General features: G+C 29.3%; 1 protein-coding gene across 1 annotated transcript; it reads left to right on the forward strand.

The window, feature by feature from the left end:
• Window positions 1–270: 270 nt before the first annotated feature.
• On the forward strand, window positions 271–25913 carry LOC112730165 (uncharacterized). The gene is made up of 3 exons (XM_072209413.1): window positions 271–742; window positions 5174–5403; window positions 25490–25913. Exons 1-3 carry the CDS (start codon window positions 403–405, stop codon window positions 25766–25768), a joined length of 849 nt encoding a protein of 282 aa, XP_072065514.1. The 5' UTR covers window positions 271–402; the 3' UTR covers window positions 25769–25913.
• The last annotated feature ends 1668 nt before the right edge of the window (window positions 25914–27581 follow it).

A 27581-nucleotide genomic window follows, 5' to 3' on the forward strand; every position in this document is an offset into this window, starting at 1 on the left:
TATAAATATTATTAAAAAATAAAAAAATGTCCTAAAAATTTAATAATTTTATGTCAATTAAAAATTTAATAAATTTTGTTCTGAATTTTTTTGTATATTTTTTAAATATTTATTTAAATATTGTCATAAAAATTTAAATTAAATATATAAATTATTTATTAAATATAAATTTTTTTTATTATTATAAAATAATATATCTTTTTTTTGTGTGTCTAAACTATTATAAAATAATATAATATTTATAAATTATTTTTATTATATTTTCAAATTATTGAAGGATTGACAAACTTCTTTTTAAGACTTTTTTGTTGCGCCTGAATCTCTCGCGTATAAATTGGGAGTTAACTCACTAATATTATAAGCCCAAAACCACTGATTTAATTGAAGCACCGAACTTATTAAATGGCGTCACAACTAGAGCCATGGAACTCCCTTGCTGGAAAAGTTGTTATGGTCACCGGTGCTTCGTCCGGCCTCGGCCGTGACTTCTGCCTCGACCTTGCTCGGGCGGGATGCCGGATCGTCGCAGCAGCTCGCCGCGTTGATCGGCTGAAGACCCTTTGTGAGGAGATCAACGGAATGACGACGCCCCCGGGTGGAGGCAGTACCAACGGGGGCCTCCGAGCAGCTGCAGCGGAGCTTGACGTTACCGCCGACGGCGCCACCATCGAGAAGTACGTGGAGAATGCATGGAATGCATTTGGCCGTATTGATGCGTTGATCAACAACGCCGGTGTTAGAGGTAATTGGAACATCACTGAATTTTGGGGTCAACAACCCTGGATTATGAGGAATGAGATCTTTCTTTTCTTCAAAAGTAAAAAATAAATAAATAAAAATATTATTGTTAACTATGCATTTTTTTTAACCGAGAAGAAGTATCAAAGGCTCAAGGCTTATCACTGTGTTGACCAGTTGACCTACCCTTTTGACTTTTGAGCCCTCAACAATAGCGGAGGGACGCAATTCCAATTTGAAGTTGGAATTCAAGTCCTCATATTGTTTTTACCATAAATTAAACTAAAGACTCTTAAAAAATATTTTAAGAATTCAATAAAAACCTAAGTTGTTGTATTTTTAATACACTTCTAAAATATTAATATGTTAAAAAAATATTAAAGAAATAAAAAGATTTCATTAAAAACTTAAGTTGTTGTATTTTTAATACACTTTTAAAATACCAAATGCATAAGAAAATTACTATTTGTGTCTTCAATTTCATATTTTAATTATCATATTATTGTTCGGTTAAATGTTTTATATCAAACATATATAACCCATACATAAAAAAAATTAACTAATTAAATCTATTTTTTCCTTTTTGTCTGTGAAAGAAGAGGAATGAAAATGAAATTGGTTATACATATATTGACTAAAATCTATTCTTACTATATTTTTATTTAAGTAAATATAAATTAAAGAAATTATTAAAAATATTTTAGTTTCAAATAAATTAAATTAATTATACAATATTACTTTGATAATTTATTTAACACTTATTCTTTCTTTCTAGTTTAATTTCTACTTAATTGCACATTTATTTAACGAAGTTACTAATGAAAAAAAATTAATATTATCTATATTTTGGGTAAACATTTATTTAAGACTAAATAAAATAATAAAAATAAGCACGCACTTAAAAGTTAAAAAAAAATTAGTAATCCTGCTTTTGTTTCAATGATGTGTGTGTTTAGATTGTGGTTTGTCAAATTGGATGTTGAATAAAAGTGATTTTATAGAATTGATTTTGGGTAGAAGTAAGTTTGTGTCAATATGATTTATGTTTGGCAACTCTTTACTAAAATTAATTTTGATAAAAAAATATTGTTTGAATAATATTAGTTAAAATCACTTTTAGATAGATAATTACTTAAAAGGATATGATATTAAATTATAATATTATTTTTTTATACATGTTTAATTTTTTTTAATATTTTTTTTCTTATATATTTTTTATATAGTATATTTTTAATACTCTTAGTATTCTTTTTTTAGTACGTTATAATTTTTAACTATTATTATTATTATTTATGGTTAACTTTTTTGTTTAATTTATTGTAAACAATGGGATCAATAAATTTTATTATAAAAAAAAATAATAAATATAATATACAAAAATTATAACTATAAAAATATACAATGTCAAATAAAAAATTAATAAAAAATATAAATAATAAATAATAAATAATAAAAAAAAGTTCATATGAAAAAAATAATAAGAATTTTATAAATAATGCAATAACATTAGAAAGTAGTGGCTAAAAGTACGTTAGTGCAACATAAAGTTAAAAATTATTATTTCTTGTAAATGTGATTTTATGAATAAAATTATTTTTGTATTTATAGAGAAAAAAATTAGACAAACAAAAAATTAAAATTTTCAAAAAATTTTAATATATTTTTTTCCTTTAAATTTGATTACCAAACACACCCTAGGATTCGATTGAGGTGTTTTTTTGTACTCGTGCTGAATTATTATAGCTGCGAATAATGCATATGCAATTACTGCAAGTCTGCAACAAATAAACAAGTGGCTATAATAAGCCCGTTAGCATTCAGAAGTAATAATGTTTCAGAAACAATAATACAAGACGACCAAAAAACAAGAAACAATAATACAACTTTATTTTATTTACTTTAATATTTTAAAATTATATATTTATTATATTTAAAATTATTTATTTATTTTAACAATAATTAATAAATATAACGTAAGAATAATTTAGGCTACTTTGTGTTGAAAAAATTATATGTAGAAAATAACGAAAATTTAATTGTGTTGTGATTTTAAGACATGATTAAATTATTTTTTAGAGATATTTATTTCCAAACAAAATTGTTATTGGATAAACAATAATATTACGGTTGCGAGAATTGAATCGGTCAAGTGACTGGTTTAATGGTCTAATCAAAATCGAATCATAATTGAACTAATTTAATTAAATATACAATAAAATCATTAAAAATTTACTATTTTACATAATAATTTATTCATATTTTATTATTAAGAATTCATAATAAAAAAAAATTTAATTAACTTCTAAACTCTAATCAAGCTCAATTACTTGACTATTAAGATAAACACTCCAAGAAAAGAATTCTTGTGATATAAGAAATAAAGAAATAAATTCAAAGACTTAAAATTGAGAATTAATACACATTGATCGTATTATTTTGAACTAAAAACTCAATCACACTTCCAAATACAAGGTTCGCATATATATATATATATATATATATATATATATCTGAAACAAAATAACTAACTAATTAAGAGTCTACATGCTCTTCTTTCACTCTTTCTTAAGTCGAATCTTGTCTATTACATTTGTATTCTCAATACTAATCAAGTATTCAACAAAAATTCAGAATCCAAAAATTTTTTTTCATCCAAAGCCAAGGAATCTAAAAACAAAAAATTAAGCAAAGAATCCAAACTCAGCATTCAAAGTAAATTCAAAATTACATCTGCAACAATCCCAACTCAAAACACAAAATTATTTCAGAAAATCAGCAACTCAGAATAACAAAATTATTTTAAAAAATTTAACAAACAATATCAACTATTATCCATCAATATTCAACAAAATAAGCAAAAGTGAAAAAAGAAAAAGAAAAATCAACAACTCAAAATCAGATTTTCAGCAACTCAAAATCAGTAAAATAACAAAATAAGAAAACATAAATTGAAGTACCTTTGCTTACGTCGACGAGGGAGGAAGAAAAATGAGCTTAGAGAGAGGTGATGACACCAACAGCAGCTCCGAGAGAAGAGAACCAGGAGAAGAAGATCGGCGACGGCGGCGCTGGCTACTGCTGCTGTTGGCTGGGAGAGAGAAAGACTGTTAGGGTTCTGTGGAGAGAGAGAGAGAGTATGTATTTTTTTTAACTTTTTAAATTAAAAACTGGAAAAAACCATCTAGTTCAAGCAGTTTACTAGTTAACTGTCGGTTCGACTGATTTTTTCCTTTTTTTTTTGTCAGACAATTTTACTGACAAAGATAAATGAAACAAAGAAGAGGGAGGGAGTGATGGGGCACTGTGATATTGCCAGAACTAGAGGTGCCAAAGGGTGGCCGTCGGAGTGTGGAGAACTCTGGAAATAGAGAAACAGAACACTTCTGGTGTTGTGTTTGAGAAAAAGTTGGAGAGCTAGAGAGATAGAGAATGAAAAAAAGGAGGTGAGAAGAGAAGAGAGATTCGGGATCGCGGTGGCGCTGGGTGGCCGGTGACAGAGTCAGAACAAAGAGATGAAGAGAGGAAGAGAAGGCCGACAAAAAGAAGAGAAAGAAGAAAGGAAGAAAGGTGGTATGTCGGACGGCGATGGAGATGGCAGAAGGTGATGTTGCAGTGGTGGTTCGGTTAGGTCGCAAAATGGCTGAGGATGGTGGTGGTGGTGGTTACAGTGCAGTGAAGTATAAGAGAGATTGCAGAAGTGAAGGGGAAGGATTTTGACGGTAAAGTGATCAGCGTTGCCTAAACGCTGTATTTCATTGATATTTTTTTATCGTCAGAGAATTTCGACGGAAAATTCGATGCTAAATTTGGCACTAATAAAATTAGTTTTTGCGCCTTTATTTACCGTCAAATTTAGGTACAGAATTTTAAATCCGACAGTAACTAATTCGACGGACGAATTTTCGTTCATAACCGTCGAAAAATTCGCCACTAAATCTGCTGGTAATGTGTCTTGCTAAATTTGACAGTATTCAGTGTTTTTCTTGTAGTGTAATATTATTAAATAATATATTAATTTTGTACATATTCTTTATTTTGGAATAATTTTTATTTTCTTTTAAATAATTTTTACTTTTAATTATCGTTTGCTGAGAGATCATAATATTATGAACATAAATAAATGAATAAATAATTGATACTAGAGAGTAAGAGAAACGATTGATTTCTAGCCATAATAATAATTGGCAACTACTCCCATGAAGATGGCAAAAACATCTTCTCATGATGATCCTTGTTCAAAAAGTGTAACTTATTTATTTAGCAACATTTTAAATAAAAGTAACACTTTTACTTCAAATCAAATCAAGCCCTACAATCTATCATCCAATGGTCAAAATGATGTATCTTCACATGATGATAATCATTAAATCTTCATTGGAGTAGCCACCATAATAATATTTGCTGTGTTTCAATTCCGAATTTTTGTTGTGCTTAGGAAATGTGAAACCGGCTTGGGAATTACCTGAGGAGGAATGGAATCAAGTGTTCAAAACTAACGTAACTGGGACTTGGTTAGTGTCAAAATATGTATGCGTACGCATGCGTGCTGCTAAGATAAAAGGATCCATTATCAATATCTCGTCAATTTCTGGTGAAAACAGAGGTCAGGTGCCAGGGGGTGTTGCCTATGCTTCTTCAAAGGCAGGTGTCAATATGCTTACCAAGGTAAATAAGATATTATTTGACGTGCAAATTTCTTTTGGAGTATTTAATTTGTGTACACATATATACATGTTATTCTTAGTATGATTTATTAAAATGTTTAATTATGTATTATCATGTTAAAAATAACTACTACATTATTGAATGTTCATCTTAAAATTAACATTGGAGATTTTTACTAATGTATTATTTTTTTCAAAATCTATTATCAAAATATCATCTTTTAAAATTAATTATCTAAATGTATCCTATTGTTAAGATGATAATTGATTTACTAATTTACTTTTAATTATAATTAATTATAATAATATAAGTAATTAATTAGTCACTAAAAATTTTAAATAATTAATTTAAAAGAATTTATCTAATATGTATCTTTAGAACATTCTAAAGACACATGATAATATTCTAAAGACACATTATCAGTACAAAAATTTAAATATTTTTATTTAATAAACGTAAAATAAATATATTGAAAACTTAATTTTTTTATATTTTTAATAAAAAATTTTAATTCATAATTTTAGCTTGTATCTTTAGAGTATAAAATAGATAAATTTAATTTAAAAAATTAATATTTTAATATTAAATTTTGAAAAAAATATACATTAATTAAAAAAAAACGCCTAACATTGGCTGTTTAAGAGAGCACTAAATAAAGGGAGAGAAGTTTTTCTTGATTTTTGATACACGGTCAAAGGCTGCCACACAAAGTAAGATTTCTTTTGCAAGTATCTATGGTTCCTAATAATGAATAATGTTCAAATTATTGTTGAAATGTATGATATAATAATATAATAAGTGTTTATCCAAATTAGTTTTTAAAAATTTTAAAAATGGATATTAGTTTTTTAAAAAAAATTAATATATAGAACAATTTTTAAAATTTTATTTCAGCAAATAAATCAGTCTTTAGTTTATTTTTTGGCAAAATAATTATCCAAATCAGTATTCAAAAATTTTAAAAGTGGACAATTTAGTCCCAAAAAAATTAATACACAGATCAATCCCTAACATTTTTTTCCGTCAGATATAATAGTTCTCCATCCAAAAAAAATAAAATAATAATAATAATAATAATAATAATAATAATAATAATAATAATAATAATTAATTATATAATAATACTCTACCATAATTTTTTATATTTTTTAGACAAAAATAATGATAAATTTATTCATTAAATTCTTATATATATATATATATATATATATATATATATATATAGTCACTTAATAATAATAATAATAATATTCAATAAAACCATTTGATATTTTTGTATTGAATATAATCAAAAGATATCCCATTTTAAAAAATAAGTTTGTATTAAAAGAAAATATTTTAATTTAGATTTTAAAGTATTATTATTCATTTTACTTGTTTTTAACGAAAGGACCAGAGTATATTAATATATTAGTATCATCATTTACATGTACAAAGCTAAATTAATAATAATAAAGATCGACTTATAGTAAAAATAAAATAGATAGGAGACTGTTATATGTGATAAAGAAAAATATTGAGGATTGATTTGTATATTTTTTTTTTTGTGATGAAAATGTCCGCTTTTAAAATCTTTAGAAATTGATTTGGGTAATTATTCTGTCAGAAAATAAACTGAAAACTAATTTATCTATCAAAATAAAATATTGAGAATTAATCTGTGTATTAATTTTTTTTAAATTAAAATATCTATTTTTTAAAATTTTTGAGCACTAATTTAAATAATTACTTATAATATAATATGGAGTAATTATTTTTTTCAGTTTCCTCTGAGTGACATCAAAATTAAATAATTGTCTTTGTCCAATTGCTGCCACCCTGAGACATATTATAAAGCTTTGTTGGAAGAGTGAAGTTCTAAATATTTTATCCGCTTAGATGGTATAGTTTAAAAAGGGTAAAAAATCTTAATAAGCCAAGTCAAGAATCATGTAACGTAAATACGCCAAATCATATTTTTATATAATTCGAACCATGCTGGTTCGAATTCCATTTCTACATAATTCGAACCAGCTTGGTTCGAATTATACACAAACACATGCATACACGTAATTCGAACCAGCTTGGTTCGAATTACACACAAACACACGCACACACTAATTCGAACCAGCTTGGTTCGAATTACACACAGTAATTCATGGTATAATTCGAATTATGCTGTTAAAAAATTAATAATTTATTTAAAAAAATTTATTAAAAAAATTAATAATTTAAAAATTAAAAAAATATAGATTTTTATTTCATACGTTAAAAAAAGCTAACAAAATATTTAATTACGAGACTTCTTTAAAATATTAATGAGCTATCAATTCGAATTCCATACAATACTTTTCTGTCCATTTTTAATAGTTCATGAATATTTTTTAATAAATTTTTTTAATAAATTTTTTTAAATTATAGTACAAAAAATATTTTATCCTATGCAAAATAATTTAAAAAAAATTGCTTAAAAAATGTTAGGAGTACTATAAAAATTTGTAATGTTATAATAACTTAAGTAAATACATGCATGTACTCAAATTTTAAATAAAATACTCTACATAGTCAATAATAATTTAGAAATGAAAGAAAATATTTTATTCCATACAAAATAATTAAAAAAATATATTTTATTCTATACAAAATAATTTTAAAAAATGGCTTAAAAGATGTTATGAGTACTATAAAAGTTTGTAATATTCTAGTGATTTAGGTAAATACATGATAAAAATATTTTTTCTTTAATTTCTAAATTATTAGTGACTATGAGGAGTATTTCTTTAATGTCTTAAGTCATTAGGACATTACAAATTTTTATAGTACTTCTAACATCTTTTAAGCCATTTTTTAAATTATTTTGCATAGAATAAAATATTTTTTTATGATATAATCGATAATATTTTTTAATAAATTTATTTAAATTATACCACAAAAAAATATTTTATTCTATGCAAAATAATTTAAAAAATGGCTTAAAAGATGTTAGAAGTACTATAAAATTTTGTAATGTCCTAATGACTTAGGACATTAAAGAAATACTCCACATAGTCACTAATAATTTAGAAATTAAAGAAAAAATATTTTTATCATGTATTTACCTAAATCACTAGAATATTACAAATTTTTATAGTACTCATAACATCTTTTAAGCCATTTTTTAAAATTATTTTGTATAGAATAAAATATATTTTTTAATTATTTTGTATGGAATAAAATATTTTCTTTCATTTCTAAATTATTATTGACTATGTAGAGTATTTTATTTAAAATTTGAGTACATGCATGTATTTACCTAAGTTATTATAACATTACAAATTTTTATAGTACTCTTAAAATTTTTTAAGCCATTTTTTTAAAATTGTTTTGCATAGGATAAAATATTTTTTGTACTATAATTTAAAAAAATTTATTAAAAAAATTTATTAAAAAATATTCATGAACTATTAAAAATGGACAGAAAAGTATTGTATGGAATTCGAATTGATAGCTCATTAATATTTTAAAGAAGTCTCGTAATTAAATATTTTGTTAGCTTTTCTTAACGTATGAAATAAAAATATATATTTTTTTAATTTTTAAATTATTAATTTTTTTAATAAATTTTTTTAAATAAATTATTAATTTTTTAACAGCATAATTCGAATTATACCATGAATTACTGTGTGTAATTCGAACCAAGCTGGTTCGAATTAGTGTGTGCGTGTGTTTGTGTGTAATTCGAACCAAGCTGGTTCGAATTATGTGTGTGCGTGTGTTTGTGTGTAATTCGAACCAAGCTGGTTCGAATTATGTAGAAATGAAATTCGAACCAGCATGGTTCGAATTATATAAAAATATAATTTGGCTTATTGCTGAAACGATTTTCGCTTTGGCGTATTTACGTTACATGATTCTTGACTTGGCTTATTAAAGTTTTTTACCCGTTTAAAAAATTAGGCAAATAAAAGAATTGCGTGGTCTAGCAAAGCTACATGAAAAGAAACGATTACCGAAAAAAATAATTTGATATTACAAAAAAGTGTTCGTGTGAAAGAATCGGCTGGAACTGAAGCCGACTATTATAATGAGGTATACTAATAAATGGGTTAGAGACAGAATTTTTCGACACAATATTTGATGGACTTATTTTTGTTTGTTTAGTTCTATAGTATAGCTGTATAGATCATTAAAAGGTGAATATTTGTGTGGACTGATCCACAAAATATAATGGTCTAGTCAAATTAAAATTATATTACAATTTTTTACTAAAATAATATAAAAGAAAGAAAAATTATATTGTGTTTTAAATGGAAAAAAAAAACAAATTAAAAACGACATAAATGTTTTACGTGAGGTAATGATAAATTTTTTAAAAAAAGAAAAAGATATTTAATTGAATTTGATTATATCCTTAAAAAAATACAAATAATTATAAAAAAAAGTTCAATTTTGTGAAATTAAATTAAGTAGTTATAAAGTAGTGAAACGTTAGACTGTATATGAGTTCTGATATGACCGTTATACATCGGTTACGAGTTATAATTCGGCTGACCTCCTTGTAACCGACGCATCAGTTCTACCGAGTTTATGGCAATAAATGGTTTTTGATCGGTTACATCAGAGACAATAAATTAAGGAATATTGCCGTTATCATCTCTCGGTTATAAAAAGAAACAATTGAAATCAGTAAAGGGAGATCATTCTAAGCTAAAAAGAAACCTCTTCAAATAATTCTCTTAAACTGACTTGAGCGTCAGTGTACTTTTTGCAGATACTTCCCTCCTTTTTGTTTTGCTTGCTGGTGGAGGAGCATTGGGACTCGGTGATAAGGTCGGCCTCCTACTTCTCGGAGACAAATTATAGTTCGGCTACAACAAGGCAAGAACATTTGGCGCCCACCGTGGGGCCGAGGTTTGAAATTTTTTCTCTCTTGGGTCCCAAACACCCTGGCGACTACTAATGGCTGACGCACCTCCCCCCACACCATCCGAGCTCCTTCATATGGTAACCGAGCTTCAGCAGGCAAACCAGCAAATGGCCGAGGCAAACGAGCATATGAGGAACGAAAATCAAAGAATGCAACAACAAATTGAGCAATTAATCAACGCTCGCCTCGAGCATGGTAACGATCACAATGAGCGAAACAACGATGATGAACGCCGCACACATGTCTCGGAGACGCCCCAAGACGACGAAGGTGGGGGTCCTCGGGATAACGAAAAAAGAGCCGAGGCTGAGGGAGACGAGCTTGACAATTCTACAGGACCGTTTACAGCAGACATCATGAATTTCCAACTGCCTAGACAATTTACTTTACCAATGACGTTAACTCCTTATGATGGATTAGGAGATCCAAAGCAACACATCAAGAAATTCCGATCGATTATGATCGTTAACGGTGCATCTGACCCTATTTTATGTCGCTGTTTTCCGTCCTTTTTAGATGGTCCTGCACTTGACTGGTTTTGCTCTTTGCCTGCAGATTCTATTTCCCGATTTCAGGAGCTGGCAAAACAATTTGAAGATCACTTTGCGGCGTCTGCTATATACTTGCACGATTCCGACTACTTGACGACCGTTAAACAAGGTCCTCAGGAAAGTCTGAAGGACTACATCACCCGTTTTACGAAGATAGCCATGAGGATCCCTGATCTCCACCCTGAAGTCCATTTACACGCCATCAAGAGCGGCCTCCGCCTTGGAAAATTTCAGGAGACTATCGCGGTAGCTAAGCCAAAGACTCTAGCCGAGTTTCGTGAGAAGGCCAAAGGACAGATAGACATTGAGGAGCTTCGTCAAGCTCGGAAGTCTGAAAAGTCGGCAACCACCAAAGACGACGAGAAACCTCGAGAAAGTAGAAAGAACTTCAAGCCCACGCCTCGTTACGAGACATACACACAGTTTAATGCAAAAAGGGATGATATTATCAAGGAAATACTAAATTCCAAGTTGATCAAACCCCCTCGGAAGGCCGGAAGTTATCCAGAACCAAAGAATGTTGACAAATCCAAGTATTGCACGTTCCATCAGAAGTATGGTCATACAACCGATGAGTGTGTGATCGCAAAAGATCTTCTTGAACGCTTGGCGAGACAAGGGCATCTTGATAAATTCATTGCAGGTCATATGCAGAAGAGATCCACTTCTACCGCAGACCCATCCCCTGTAGGAACCTCATCAAAAGACAAGGAGAAGATCCCTACTCAACCCAAAGGCATAATTAACTGCATTTCAGGGGGCTATGCTGGAGGAGGGCATACAAGCTCGGCTAGGAAGCGCACGTACAGAGCAATGCTCGCCCTTGGGGATACAACCAAAAATTCTCAGCCAACACAAAAAATTCCTGAGATGACGTTTTGCCCGACTGATTTTCGTTGTAATGATGCAAATTTGGATGACCCTGTTGTCATCTCCATCGAGCTGGGCGACTTAATAGTTCGGAAAGTGCTGCTGGATCCAGGCAGCAACGCCGACGTTTTGTTCTTTACTACATTTGAAAAAATGAAATTAAGTACTAACATTTTGCAACCATCTGTAGGAAACTTGATCGGCTTTTCAGGGGAACAGGTCCTAGTCATGGGTTCAGTGTGGTTACAAACCACACTAGGTGAACAACCATTATCCAGAACGCAGGATATCCAATACCTTGTGGTTGACTGTTTTAGCCCCTACAATCTTATTTTAGGACGACCTTTCTTAAATAGATTTGCTGCAATCATATCTACTGTTCATCTATGTGTCAAGTTTCTTGTGTAGGATGATATGGTGGCCACAGTTCATGGCCACAGCTCGGCACTGTTATAACACAAGCCTGAAGCCCATCAAGAGAAACAACGAGCGACGTGTAAATTCCATAGGAACTGAGCAACCAATGCTAATCGAGTTGGATCTCAGAGCCGACCTTCAAGATCACCCTTTACCCAATGAAGAACTAACAAAGCTTACTTTAACGGATGATCCCACCAAATTTACTTTTGTTGGAACATCCATGAAAGACGAAGAAAAAAACAAGCTTATCAGTTTTTTGCGACAGAATGCCGACCTATTTGCCTGGACATCAGGAGACATGCCAGGCATAGACCCATCTATCATTACACATAAGCTTGCCATTAATCCGGCAGCCCGACCAATAGCTCAGAAGAAAAGAAATCTTGGAACAGAAAAAAGACTTGCATCTATGGCCGAGGCTAAAAAGCTAATTGACGTGAACTTCATATGGGAAATCAGGTTCACCACTTGGCTAGCCAACATTGTAATGGTAAAGAAAAAAAAACGGTAAATGGCACATGTGCGTCGATTTCACTGATTTAAACAAAGCATGCCCCAAGGATGCCTATCCTTTGCCTTCAATTGATACTTTAGTAGATAATTCTTGTGGTTATGGTACATTAAGTTTCATGGATGCATATTCTGGTTACAACCAGATCTTTATGCATCCATCAGATCAAGAAAAAACAGCTTTTATTACTGAATATGGTAACTGTTGCTATAACGTTATGCCTTTTGGCTTAAAGAATGCAGGAGCAACATACCAACGGCTGATGAACAAGGTCTTTGACCAACAGATAGGGAGGAACGTCGAAGTGTATGTTGATGACATGGTCGCCAAAACAAAGATCGGCGAGTCCCATGTCAATGATCTTGCTGAGATATTTGGTCAGATCCGAGCTTATAACATGAGACTTAATCCAGAAAAGTGTGCCTTTGGTGTCCAAGGTGGAAAATTTCTTGGCTTCATCCTTACTAGCCAAGGAATTGAGGCAAATCCGGAAAAATGTCAGGCAGTCCTCGACATGAACAGTCCCACAACCATCAAAGAAGTGCAACGACTGACAGGACGACTAGCAGCACTGTCCAGGTTCCTGCCATGTTTGGCGTCTAAATCGGCGAATTTTTTCCAATGTTTACGGAAAAACACAGCTTTCCATTCGGACGAAAGCTGTGAATCCGCATTTCAAGGCTTAAAGCAATTCCTTTCTAAATCACCTGTTTTACAAAAACCTAAGGTCGGCGAGCCATTATATTTATATTTGTCTATCACTGATATAGCAGTTAGTGCTGTTCTTGTTGCAAAAAATGATAAAGCACATCAGCCAGTTTACTTTGTGAGCAAATCACTCCAGAATGCCGAGCTTCGATACCTGAGGTTAGAAAAGTTGGCGTATGCTCTCGTTTTTTCAGCAAGGAGGCTTCGTCCCTACTTTCAGAGTCATACGATCAATGTTAGAACTTCTCAGCCACTGCGTCAGATACTCGCCAGATCCGAGCTAGCAGGGAGACTGATCAAGTGGTCCATTGAACTCTCAGAGTTCGATATTCACTATCAACATAGATCATCTGTCAAGTCACAATATTTAGCCGATTTTGTTGCTGAATTTACGGGATCAAGCTCAGGCGAAGAAAGCCCAAACTGGGTGTTATTCGTCGATGGAGCATCAAACCCCCAAGGATCTGGCGCAGGAATACTTTTGGAAAATCCTGAGAGAGTTGTTATTGAACATTCTCTTCGGTTTTCCTTCAGAGCCAGTAACAATCAAGCCGAATATGAAGCCCTCATTGCCGGGCTCAGGTTAGCAATTGAATTGCAAGTCATTAATTTGCAGGTTTATTGTGATTCCTTGTTAGTTGTTCAACAAGTAAATCAATGTTTTCAGACAAAAGATCCTATTCTATTAAAGTATCTTGAAATTGTCAAAAAACTTATAACTCGTTTTTCAAAATTTGAGATTACCCATATAAAAAGAGATCAGAATCACAGGGCAGATATATTATCTAAGTTAGCTACCAGTCAGTCACATACTGCTTTGCTTTTACAGTCAACTCTGCAGGAGCCGAGCATAAATATGATCGGCAACTTTCATATAGAAACCGAGGATACTTGGCAAAAGCCATATATCCAATACCTCAAGAATGGGGAACTTCCATCAGAAATACAAGACATTAAAATGTTTAAACGGCAAGCGTCTTTCTTTACATTGTTGAATGACAAATTGTATCGGCGAGGTTATTCTCGACCATTGTTGAAATGCTTAAACAGGTCAGAGGCTAATATAGCCTTAGCTGAGGTTTGCGAGGGCATCTGTGGGATGCACTCAGGGGCAAGAAGCCTAGCACGCAAGATTCTCTGCGCCGGTTTTTACTGGCCGACCATATGGGAGGACAGTCAGAAAAAAGTCCGAACTTGTGATCACTGCCAAAAGCACGCCCCTATAATAAATATCCCAGCCGAAGAATTGCACCACTCAACTGTAAGCTGACCATTTAATAAATGGGGAATTGACATCCTCGGACCTTTCCTGACCGCACCAAGACAGGTAAAATATTTAGTTGTGGCAATTGACTATTTTTCCAAATGGATTGAAGCTCAACCCCTGACTAGAATTACATCGGCACAAATGATATCATTTGTTTGGCAGCAAATAATCTGTAGATTTGGTATACCTCAACATATCATAACTGACAATGGTCGCCAGTTTACAGACCATAATTTTCAGAATTTTTTGCAGAATTTAAAAATAAAACAGCATTTCTCTTCAATTGAACATCCTCAATCCAATGGTTTAGCAGAAGCTGCAAACAAGGTCCTCCTCCAAGCTCTGCGAAAGAAACTTGACGACGCTAAAGGCTTATGGGCCGAGCTTGTTCCGGAAATTTTATGGGGATATAACACCTCGGGGTACACTCAACAACAAAAGAAACACCATTTCGTTTGGTGTATGGTTCGGATGCAATGATTCCAATCAAAATCTCACAGAGCTCCTTAAGAACGCAACACGAAGGCCATGATGATGCTCGCCGAACTGAGCTTGATTTGGTTAAGTTCGAGCCATAGCAACAGTTCGCCACAGAGCATTGCAGCAACGAATAGCTCAGCGTCACAATAGAACCGTCAGACCGAGATCCTTTCATGAGGGTGATTTGGTATTAAGGAAAACTGAAACAGCGCGAAGACCACCTTCACATGGAAAACTCGTCGCAACATGGGACGGACCTTACAGAATACGTAATGTGATCGGCAAAGGTGCATCTCGTCTAGAAGAGTTAGATGGAACAATACTACCTAACACTTGGAATGTTAGTTCATTGAAGCAATACTTCAGCTACCAAAATGCAGCACGCTGGTACTCTTTTTCCTAGCTTGGGATTTTTCCCAAATATGGGTTTTGCTCAAGGAGGTTTTAACGAGGCTAGCTTACCTATTTCAATTGTAAAGGTACTGCATTAAATAAAATTTGTTTTTCAGGTTATTTCTATTCACGCATAGTTTTACTGCACATACTTTGTATCAATCATTTCCTATTACAGTCCTAAAAGGTCGCCAACCAAACTTAAAGTCGCATTGATATCTCATGCGCAAAACGGAAGTTGACAAAATCTTAATCAGCACACTGAACTAATCAGACCCTAACATTGGGATGCATAAAAATTGGGACTAACCATATCCTAATTTAACAGATATACCAATTGCAAAACAAACAGTATAAATACCATAGTCCTCAGTAGGACCCAACATAAACCATTCAAAACAAACAGTTTTCATAGGATACTGATCATTCCATTTCAAAAAAAAAAAAAAAAAAAGTTCAAAATACTCTAGTCGGCCAAATTATCATCGCCTTCTTCTGCCACATCCTCATCATCAACTAGTTAACCATTCTGAACTACTTTGCTCGGATCCATAGCAGTAAAATCAACTCCAGGACACAGAAACTTTGCTTGGATGACAGCGCGTTCGAAACCTTCTGCGAAGGCATCAAGGATATCAGCTTCTCGGCTCGATTCGATCTGTTTCAATTTCAGTGTTACCTCCACAATTTGTTCACTCATGGTACTCAATTCACTTTCCTTCTTCCCTAATGATTCAATTGCCCTCTCGTGCTCTTCTTTTTCGAGCTTCAATTTCTCCTTCATAACAGAAAGCTCTTTCTTCAGCTCGGCTAGCATAGTTTCTTTGTTTCCAGCTGCCCCTTTAGGTCGGTGCTCTCAGAAACACTCTGTAACATCTTTCTATGCCTTTTTTCCTGACTTCGACCAATGCTAGCCAAGCGAAAACCTAACACCTACAAAACATCATCACAGATACAAATTACTTTTTCAAAAAAAAAAAAAAAACAACAAGGGGGCAAGTTTCACTTTGACAAAAGCACGAATATTAAAATATATAGCTGACCTGCATAAACTGATCTATACCAAGGTCTCCGACTTCATCAATACGACTCACGTCAGAAGCAGATTGCACAACTTCGTCTGCTAAGACATTAAAAGGAAAATTCTTGTCTCATAATGACGACCCATCACCCTCTTGCTCAAAGGAGTGGAGCTTTTCTTGTTTAACAGTAAAACTCGCCAACTCACTAAGCTCGATCGTTTTCTCTCCTTCATCCAGATTTATTACCTCGGACTTTCTTTTCTTAAAAATAATTCCCTTTTTCTTAGGTGCTGGTTGATTCACTTCAGCCTCACCTTCCACTTTCTCCGGGTTAGAGGAAGACCCTTCAAAATTTTTCATCTTAAAACGAGCTCTCATGCTCGATGCTGAGACCCCAGGATATTTCCCACCTAAAAATAGAGAAGAAAAAGAAAATGTTTAGCAAACAAATGTTCAGTTCAACACAGATCAAATACTCAATAGTACCTCACCTAAATATTCCACTACAGATGCCCTATTTTCCTCCCAGGGCAGCAAGTTTGAAACAGATATCAACCCACCCCGATCAACCATTTCCATCAAAAAGCCTATTATACATTCGTTCCGAGGCATTATCAGTTCGGGATCCAATATATGATTAGGGTGACAACACCAATAAAGGGAAAACTTTTTCCCGAGATTTTCGTCCAAGTAAAACGGAAATTCCTCTTCTACCGATCTCACTTTGAAAAACATTTCCTTGAAATCTTTGAAAGAGGATTTGTACAATTTAAAGACAGAAAATCCAGGGGTACTGTTCAGGTTTACCCAAAGGCCCTTCCAAACACCTTTTGCTTGAAAGAGGGAGAAAAATAGCTCTACATCAGGTTCAATCCCTAAGAATTCCATTAAAACTGCAAAACATTTTATGAAAGCCCATCCGTTAGGATGAACCTGAAAGGGCGCACAGTTCATTTGCTTCAATATATCGCATTCGAACTTCGTAAAAGGTAACTTTACAAACAACTCCTCAAGGACGCAGCTATACATGTAAAAATTTTCAAAATCTTTCTTTCGGTGATAAACCCGATCCATACGATTGCATGGAATCAACTCGATGTGAAAACCAGGCCTCACTACCCTTCCTAAACTTATTCCTTTAACACTTTTTTTGTCAAAAAACAGAGAGGCTCTTATCTTCACATCTTCATTGACCCACTCATATGATCCATCATCTTCTACCTTAGGCAACGCCTTTCCTTTCTTATCACTCATTTCTTCTCTCTCAGACAGTAGAAAATCAAACGAAGTAAAAGAGTAGGGAAGTGATGTTACTAACCTCTTCTACTCATTCTTTAAACCCTCTTGAGAAGACACAGAGGTTAGCGCAGCAGTTGAATCCTCACACAAACGTAACTCAAAGTCAATTTTTAACCACTCATTTAAGAAAAGCTTTTCAGTTCCAAGTTAAAATCATGGCCCTTCATTAAAGCCCACTTTCAACGGTTTCAAGACCACCTTGGAACTTGCACCTTGCATTGAAAAAACAAACACCATCATTAATTTTTCACATAACTTTTACTATTCTAAAATAAATACACTTCATTCGATGCGTCAAGTTGACCTGGGGGCTCCTTACGCCGAGCTATAACTCGGTCAGTTCAAATTTTAAAGCTCAACCTGCCTTATCTAAACCCAGGCTAAACTTGGAGGCTGTGATATGACCGTTATACATCGGTTACGAGTTATAACTCGGCTGACCTCCTTGTAACCGACGCATCAGTTCTACCGAGTTTATGGCAATAAATGATTTTTGATCGGTTACATCAGAGACAATAAATTAAGGAATATTGCCGTTATCATCTCTCGGTTATAAAAAGAAACAATTGAAATCGGTAAAGGGAGATCATTCTAAGCTAAAAAGAAACCCCTTCAAATAATTCTCTAAACTGACTTGAGCGTCGGAGTACTTTTTGCAGGTACTTCCCTCCTTTTTGTTTTGCTTGTTGGTGGAGGAGCATTGGAACTCGGTGATAAGGTCGGCCTCCCACTTCTCAGAGACGAATTATAGTTCGGCTACAACAAGACAAGAACAAGTTCCAATTAAAAAAAAAAGAGTAGAGTAGATAGAATTTTGAATAAATTTTAAGTTACATTGTGACATTAAATTAGATTACAGTTGCGCGGTGGCGCGGTGCAGCATAAAGCTGAAAAATGTTGCAATACATGAGGTGATTTGTCGAGAGTTCCACACAATTTTGATGCAATATAGTTTGACAATGAAAACGAGGAAAAGTGTTATTAGGTGACAAAATAGTAGGACTGTCAAACGGGTTAGCCCGGCCCATTTAGGCCCAGCCCGTTTAAGCCCGCTTTATCCGCGGGCCAAAATTTTCTAATCCGAACCGTTTATGGTCAGCCCGATGGGTTAAACGGGCCAGTCCGTTTATCATTTTATTTTATTTTTTGAAAAATATTTTGACAAAAAATACCACTTTTAGGTAAAAAACCATTTAAAAAATAAAATTTTTTTTAGTTGATGGGTCGTATTTCGGGTCGGATTGGGAGAAATATTAACTAAAAGTACTACTTTTTAAAAAAAATAAAAAAAAATTAAACGGGCCACCCGCGGACTAGCCTGTTTAACCCGTCATTTTTTTCGGATTAATCGGGTTCATCCCGTTTAACCCAAAATTTAAACGGACTTAATTTTAGAGACAAAGTCCGCCCATTTAAACAGGTAAATGGACTGGTCCGATGGATTTAACCCATTTTGACGGCGCTACAAAATAGTTAAAAAGTTAGTTCATAATTAACAAGTTTACAAAATATTAAACCTAGAAAAAAGATACGATAGTGACATACTGACATCTAGTAAGAGTCGTGATAGCTTATAAAACACATCATGCTGAAATAAATACAAATTAAAACCAAACAAAGACATTGTTTATGCAAATAGCACCATGTCTAGTGACCATTTACAAAACTAGAACACCATTAATGTTTCTCTTAAGCAGATACACCTCTCCCATCATACTCACAATTTTTCTCTTAGACAAATAGCACCACAAAAAAATTTCAACTGAATTTTCACGTTATCACCTCCGATATCGAAAGAATAATATTTCATCCTATCCGACAAAAAAAAAAAAAAAACCCAAAATTTAATGAGCTTTTCACTATTCCTTCGTCGGTTGCCCATTAAGTCAATCAAATAATTATGTGCTTTAGCTAGGAGATCGTGCCATTCATGACTCATGTAACCATATTTTTATCATTTTAAAATTTTTTTTGAGTGATTCGGTTGAACTGATTTTTTACTGATTTTCATTAGTTTTAATCGATTTTCATCGATTTTGATTGGTTCTTATCAATTCTGGTCCTTAAGAGCAATTTTAATGCTAAGAAATAGAGTTCTTCTTTTGATATATGGGGACTCAATTACCATTGGAGTGAAAAGAGAAAGAAGACTCTTCACGGAAATCAAGGTTGAGAGTCTCTTTAAGCAAGAACTTGCAACAACCAATAAAATCATGCCATGTGGTAAATTAATAAAAAATAAAAAATATATTAAATATATATATATATATATATATATATATATATTAAATACTTATATATCTATTTAATTAATTATTTATATTAATTATTTAATAATTAGTTATATTAAATTATAATTAATATAAATAATTATGTTAAATCAATATCAAATATTATTTATATTGTTATATTAAATCATAATTAATAAAATTTATTTTACATAAAAAATAAATTTAATTTTTATATATTATAAAATAATTTTTAGTTTGATTATTTATTTTTATTTATAAAATTTAAAATACTAATCAAATTTAAGTTATTTATTTTAATATTTTATAATATTAAATTATTTTAAATTTATAAATTTAAATAATATTATTATAAAAAAATAATAATTATATTAATTTTAATTATTTAATTAATTAATTAGGTGAAACCATAATAGGGATTAAAGTTAGTTCCTTTTAATGGAGAAGAGAGAGATTTATTGAGTTCCTATTTATTGGTTATGACACAAAATCTGATGTGGAGTCACTTTTTATGACAAGTGAGCCATAAATAGGAACTGAAATGAGTTTTCTACTGGAGATAGTGTAAATAATCCTGATATTAGATCGGATCGATTGAAAATTCAATTTACTGGTTTTTTAGTTAAACCGATCAAATTAGTCTAGTTCTTACAACTATGCACTCATGTCTATAATTGAATAACCCCTATTAGCTACCCCTTAATGTTTTTTAATGCCTCTTTAGATGAACATTTATAGTATTTTTGCTAAAAAAAAAAACAAAAAACAAAAAACAAAAGAAACACCTACAACTATTTCGTACTTAAAATTTTGTTCTTCTAAAAAGCACATTGGAATGCCAGAAAGTTTTTTTTTTAACTGATCTTTTCTATCTTCTCTTGCATTTTAAAAAATGATTAATACATTTTCTATTAAAGTCTTTTAAAGTTTTTTTTTTAAAGAAAAAATAATTGTTTATGCATTATTTATTTTATGTTGAATTATAATAAAGGAAATTTTATTTTTTGTATATATAGGCATTTATCCAAATAAACACATTAATAACATAAAATGTTATTTTTCCAATCTAATAAAAATGTTCAAAATATAATCATTTCATATATAGGTATTCTATTTTTTATTGGTTTTGAATAATTTAAAAATTGCTGTTTTAATTTTCTCATTAGTTTATTTTATTAAATATCGATATAGCAAGTTGAATACTTGAATGTGCGCAAAACTAGCTAAAACATGATGTCTTCACAAAACACTGTCGCATTAATATATAACTTCTTATATTTTTTAGGTTTAATTATTACTTTGTCGGTACTATAGTTTAACCAAATTTTTTATTAAATTTCTATATTTTTTTTAAATTAGATCTTTATACCATATCAAATTTTGTAATTAAATGCTTACTGTAACAAAAATATTGAAATTAACAAAATATTTTATTAAATTATATAGAATATTTAGTCAAGTGTTAGGCATATTCATTTATTTTATTTAACGAAATATTTTGTTAATTTCAGTATTTTTGTCACGGCAAAAAATTAATTACAAAATTTAATATGGTATAGAGATTCAATTAAAAAGAAAAAAAAGTATAAAGACCTAATTAAAAATTTAATAAAATTATAAAAATTAACAGAATAATTAAATACAGAGAAAACCCGAAACAGCCCACTGACAATTACTTCGAAAGACAACGAGGCCCTTGACAAAAAAAAAAACCCAACCCGACCCCTGATAATTATCTCGAAAGGACAACGAGGCTCTTGTGCAAAAAAAAAAAGTCAATGTTGTTTTTTTTTTCACAGGGACTAATCAGTCTCGAAAAAAGATCAAGAACTAGATTAGGTATATTTTTTTGGAGGCCTTGTCTTTTCGAAATAGGAGTTGGGTGTGTATTCACTCTTAAATATATTATTTAATAGATCAAATTAACAATGAAAAGTCAAATATTTAATGAACAAAACATGAATAAAATAAACTTAAAACAACAAAAAAATGTTTTTATAAAAATAAAAACACTTACAGCGAATTCGAAGAAGATGTCATTTTATATGTGTAGAAATGTAATGTATGATGTAACTATGTGACAAGTATCCTACTAGCCACTAGGAGATAGAATATGTTTTTATTCAGTCTATCCACAAATTTACTACAGTGTATTTTCACGTAATGAGACTGATAAATATAATAATGTGAGGTAATAGCAGTAAATTATGCTAGCATAATTATGGACTTATAAGTTGGGTCTTTTTGATTTTTTTTTTTTGGACAAAATGGTGGGTTTACCGTTTACGTATATGTACGCACAATAAAAACCTAAGCATGCTATGTTGCGATCCTCATCATTCATTTATTATTTTCTCTCTTTTTTTTCTCCTTAGTTTTCTCTATAATAGTATAGGACCATAAAACCCGAAAAATAAAATCTCTTTTTTTATGGTTAATTTAGTCTATTAATTAACATATATATGTTTATTTAAATATGATCTAAATAATAAAAATAATTGTTTAAGATGATAAATTCCTTAAACCTAATAAATTATAAACAAAATTTGTGATAGATATATATAACAAAAAATATTTTAGGAACAAAATCATTAAACCAAACAATTTTAATTCTGGTATATATAGTAGATTTTTTATCTACCTTTTCAAACAAAAAGAAAATAAATTCCTCAAAAAGTAAAAAGAAATAAGAATTTCTAATTCATTTTCATAATTTTTTTTCATTACAATATGAAATTACACGAAATATATATTTTCTTCTTCTCATTGACAACTACAAACAATGTAGCATAAATTATAATGTATTCTCTAAAAGCTTAACTTTAATTCACGGGTAATTTACTCACTAAATTTTTAAAATATATAATTTGACCGAGTTATCAAATATTTTCGTATAGTGTATTTTTTATATTTATATTTTTTATAATTTGGTTTTAATCTAATAAAATTTAAAAATAATCCATTTTAAATTCTGACAATTAAAATATTCTGCAACGAACAATAGGTTAGATACTTACGAAATGTTTTTAAATAAAAAAATTGAGAATTTTAATTTATTTTTTTAATTATTTTTTAATTTATAAATAAAAATTTTTTGAATGTTTTTTTTATAGTTTTAAAAAATAATATATATTTAAATTTGAGGATTAATTACGGCTTTTAATAATTACTCTAAAAATATGCAATTTTAAATTTTTTTACTATATCAAAACGATAAAACCAACAAAATATTTTTTAAAAAACAGAAAAAGATATTTGAGGGGCTAAAATGCCATAAATAAATATTGAGAGAGTAAACTGTCTAAAAAATATTAGCAGCCTTCATCGTAAACCCACTCTTTTGTCCCAAAAAAAAAAAAAAAAAACTAACTTATAAGTCCATAATTATGCTAACATAATTACTATTAATAATATATTTATGTAAGTTCACAAATAGAAAAATTGGTTTTACGTAAGTTCACAAAGGGGATGATCGGTTGTGTTTTAAATTTTTTTTAAAAAAATTTAAACTTCACAAATTGAAGAGTCAGATTTATGATTTTTATATAAAAAAAATGCATCAAGTTTCATACATTGTTAAAAAATACTACTATGAATTCAATATTAAAATTAAAAAATATTTATAAATTAGTTAAAAAAATTCTTTAGTACATGAATTATTTATTTTTTTAAAATTAATTTATAATATTTTAATTTATAGTATGAATGATAATTTATTTAAAATTATAAATATAACAACAAAGTTAAATTTAAAAAGATGAGAACAAAAAAACTTAAAAGAATAAAACTGGAGTGAACATAACTGAAATTATTTGGTGCATATGAATATTCACTTATGTTCTAGTTTTGCGTATAAATATTTTCTTATTTTTTTATATTTAACTTTGTTGTTATATTTGTAATTTTAAATAAATTATCATTCATATTATAAATCAAAATATTATAATTAATTTGAAAAAAATAAATAATTCATTGACTAAAGAATTTTTTAATTAATCCATAAATCAAATGACAATTTTTTTTAAACTACTCTCATAAAATAAAAATAACACTTATTAGTTTTTTATACAAAATATAAAAAAAATTCAAAAATATACACAATAATTTAGATACTAAATTTTAAATGTTTATTTTTTTAAAATATTTATTGCTTGTAGTATTTAACATTATTTATCGTATACTTAGAATATTTAATAAAAACTAATAAATTTTATTGATAAAGTAAACACAATAAAATATATTCTTTTAATTAATAGCAATAATCCATTATAGCTCAAAAATTATTTTTTTATGGGTCTAATACAACAAAAATAATAGTAAGAAATAGATGTCATTTTTAAATTCATGCTACGTTAATTTTTTTATATGTAGAAAAAGTTTTATTTCTATAACATAGAATTCATCTATTATTATTATTATTATTATTATTATTATTATTATTATTATTATTATTATTCATCCTAAAATTTTATACCATATGGAAACTAAAAGTAATTTGAAAACATTATTCATACTTTAACAACTATGCCAGATCTCCATGGATCCTTTTTCTAATTGACTAGCTTTTTGTCTGCCATGCAAGCAATCGTCGTCATTCCCTTTTGTTACAAATTTTGACAAGTAATAATTTCATAATTTGAATTAATTTATACAATTAAATAAATTTAAAACTAAAAATAATTTTTAAATTCTAAATATTTAACAAAGATTACAAATACGAAAAGTATTCTTCGACTAGAAAACTGACTTAATTTTTCTTTTGGGTGAATATTTATTAAGACACTTCTGTTAATTTTTTTGAACGACTTCAAAATTTTCGATAAAAAAAATATATTTTTAGATTATTGATATTTAATTTTATAGGATTGATTAGTTTTTTTTATTAATGATCTTCTTTTAAAATATGTTTATGTAATCCTTAATATATCTTTTATTTAATTTTTATAAATAAAGATATTTTAAAAATTATTAATATTTTTTAGTTTTACACAATAAATTTAATTAATATATTTCAAAAAAAAATATAAAAAAATTAAATGACTTTGACAATTATATATTCTTAAAAGATAACTGAGATTCTCAATAAAAAAGATTTTGCCAATTCTTGTTAGCTTTTGATGGATAAATCAACAATTTAACATGTCATGTAGGTTTATTCTATTAATACAAAAAAAAATATTAATAAAAAAGTTAACCAGTCTCATAGAAATAAAGATTATAAAGTAAAAAGAGTATCGTCTTTTTTGTTGAGAACATTGTTGTTTTTCAAGATAATTATAAAAAATTGTTTAAGATTTTTTTCTTTTTTTTTTCCATTATTTATGCACTTTTTTATATTCATATATAAAAAACAAAACTAAAAAAAACCTATACATATTTTTCTGAAATTCTAAAACAAAGGTATATTTTTTCTTCTCTCTTATATTGATAGGTTATGGCATTGGAACTAGGAGTACACAAAATTAGAGTGAATTCTATATCACCTGGACTTTTCAAATCTGAAATCACTGAAAAATTAATGGAGAAAGATTGGCTGAATCAAGTGGCCGCAAAAACAGTACCTTTGAGGACATTTGGCACTTCGGATCCAGCATTAACAACACTTGTTCGTTACTTACTTCATAATTCTTCTGCTTATGTGACCGGTAACAATTTTATTGTTGATGCTGGAAACTCCTTGCCAGGTGTACCTATTTATTCGTCTTTATGATTATTGTATGGGAAAGTCTGGGATAAAATTTCCTATGTAAAAGTTTATGAAGTTTATGGGTTTTTATGAAAGAGAACAAAATGATACTTAAAAAGCTGTAAACTTACGTCATTTTCTTTATCTATTATCTATCTGTTATCTATTATATTATAGAGTAAAGTATGGTTTTTTCTCCAATGTTTGGGGTAAGTCCTAAAGTTGTTTATAAGGTTTCAATTGTCCTATTTAATTCCTTTACGTTTTAAAACTGACTCAATGTTATCCTGCCGTTAGGGATCCGTTAACAGAATTGACGGCAGAACAAAATTGAAACGATTTTAAAACGTTAGGAACTTAAATAGGACGAAAACGTTGGTAGGGACAAAAATGATACATAGAAATAAATTTTAATTTTATCCTTCAATAATATCAATTTTTTACTATACATAGTATTCAATTATTTTTTAATCACTTTTAAGTAAATTACACTTAATCATATTACTTTCATTTTAAATGAATTTATTTTTTTTATAATTTTACTCTTAAAGATTTTTAGTTATCATGAAATATTTGTAGAATGACTAATATATAAACTTGCAAAAAAGAAAAAAAAATATATATACAATAAAATATAAATTATACCTTTTGTCTCTAATGTATCAAAATTCTTTAAAATTATAAAAAAATAAATTTATTTAAAATGAAAGTAATGTGATTAAGTGTAATTTATTTAGATGTAATTGAAAAATAATTGAATATTATATACAGTAAAAAATTAATATTATTGAAAGATAAAATTAAATTAAAATTTATTTTTGTGTATTGTTTTTGTCTCTAACGTTTTCGTCCTATTTAAGTCCCTAACGTTTCAAAATCGTCTCAATTCTGTCCTGCCGTCAATTCTGTTAATGGATCCTTAACAGCAGGACAACATTGAGTCAATTTTGAAACGTTAGGGACTTAAATAGGACGAGTGAAATATTAGGAACAACTTTGGGACTTACCCCAAACGTTGGAGACAAAATTGATACTTTATTCTATATTATATAAAAATTAAACTTTTACATTTAATAATAGAACTGTAGTAGTATATTTTTAATTTATTTTTTTAACAAAATAAATATAATTTATTATAATAAATTAATTATATCAACTAATTAATTTAATTAGATACTTAAGTATCACACTAATTAATTTAATTAAACTCATAAATATCAAATTGAATTTCAATCATTTAATTATGAACTAACATAGCTTCATCTTAAATATATTTTTCAATTTTATTTATTTGATTGATTAAACTAAATTAACTAAAATCCACTGTAAATAATCTATTATTATATCAATTATTTAATTTTAGATGGAATTAATAACATGTTACAAGTAATATTTTTTTCCAATTCATTTAGCTTAACATAGTGAATCTAATTATATTAATATGCTAATGTTAATCTAAGTCAATAATAATTTTTTTTCATGAAAATAATAATGTTTCACGTTAGCTTTAAAATTTTGCTATTACTATATTAAACTTGATTTGTCATTGTTTAAGGATTTTTCAATTATGCGATATGATTAATATTCAAATGAATAACGAACGTGAATTTTTCTCTTGCAAATCACATTAATTAAATACATGATTTTAATTTGTTTACATATAATTTTAAGTTTTCATGTATTATTTAACGCTCCTTATGTTTTTTATTTTTTTAGATGATTCTTTTGTTTTTTTTTTCACTCTTTAGAATGTTTAAATAATAATATTTTATATTTTATTTTTTCATCTATTTTTTTTATATTTTATAATTTTTTTATTTTTCTAATATTATTTTTT

The sequence above is a fragment of the Arachis hypogaea genome, chromosome 12 (genome assembly GCF_003086295.3).
Source record: "Arachis hypogaea cultivar Tifrunner chromosome 12, arahy.Tifrunner.gnm2.J5K5, whole genome shotgun sequence".
NCBI classification, from domain to species: Eukaryota; Viridiplantae; Streptophyta; class Magnoliopsida; order Fabales; family Fabaceae; genus Arachis; species Arachis hypogaea.

Coding starts and splice junctions, on each gene's coding strand:
- LOC112730165 (XM_072209413.1), top strand. CDS start 403: ATGGCGTCACAACTAGAGCCATGGAACTCCCTTGCTGGAAAAGTTGTT. Junction 743..5,173: donor CAACAACGCCGGTGTTAGAG/GTAATTGGAACA, acceptor TGTTGTGCTTAG/GAAATGTGAAACCGGCTTGG. Junction 5,404..25,489: donor GTGTCAATATGCTTACCAAG/GTAAATAAGATA, acceptor TTATATTGATAG/GTTATGGCATTGGAACTAGG.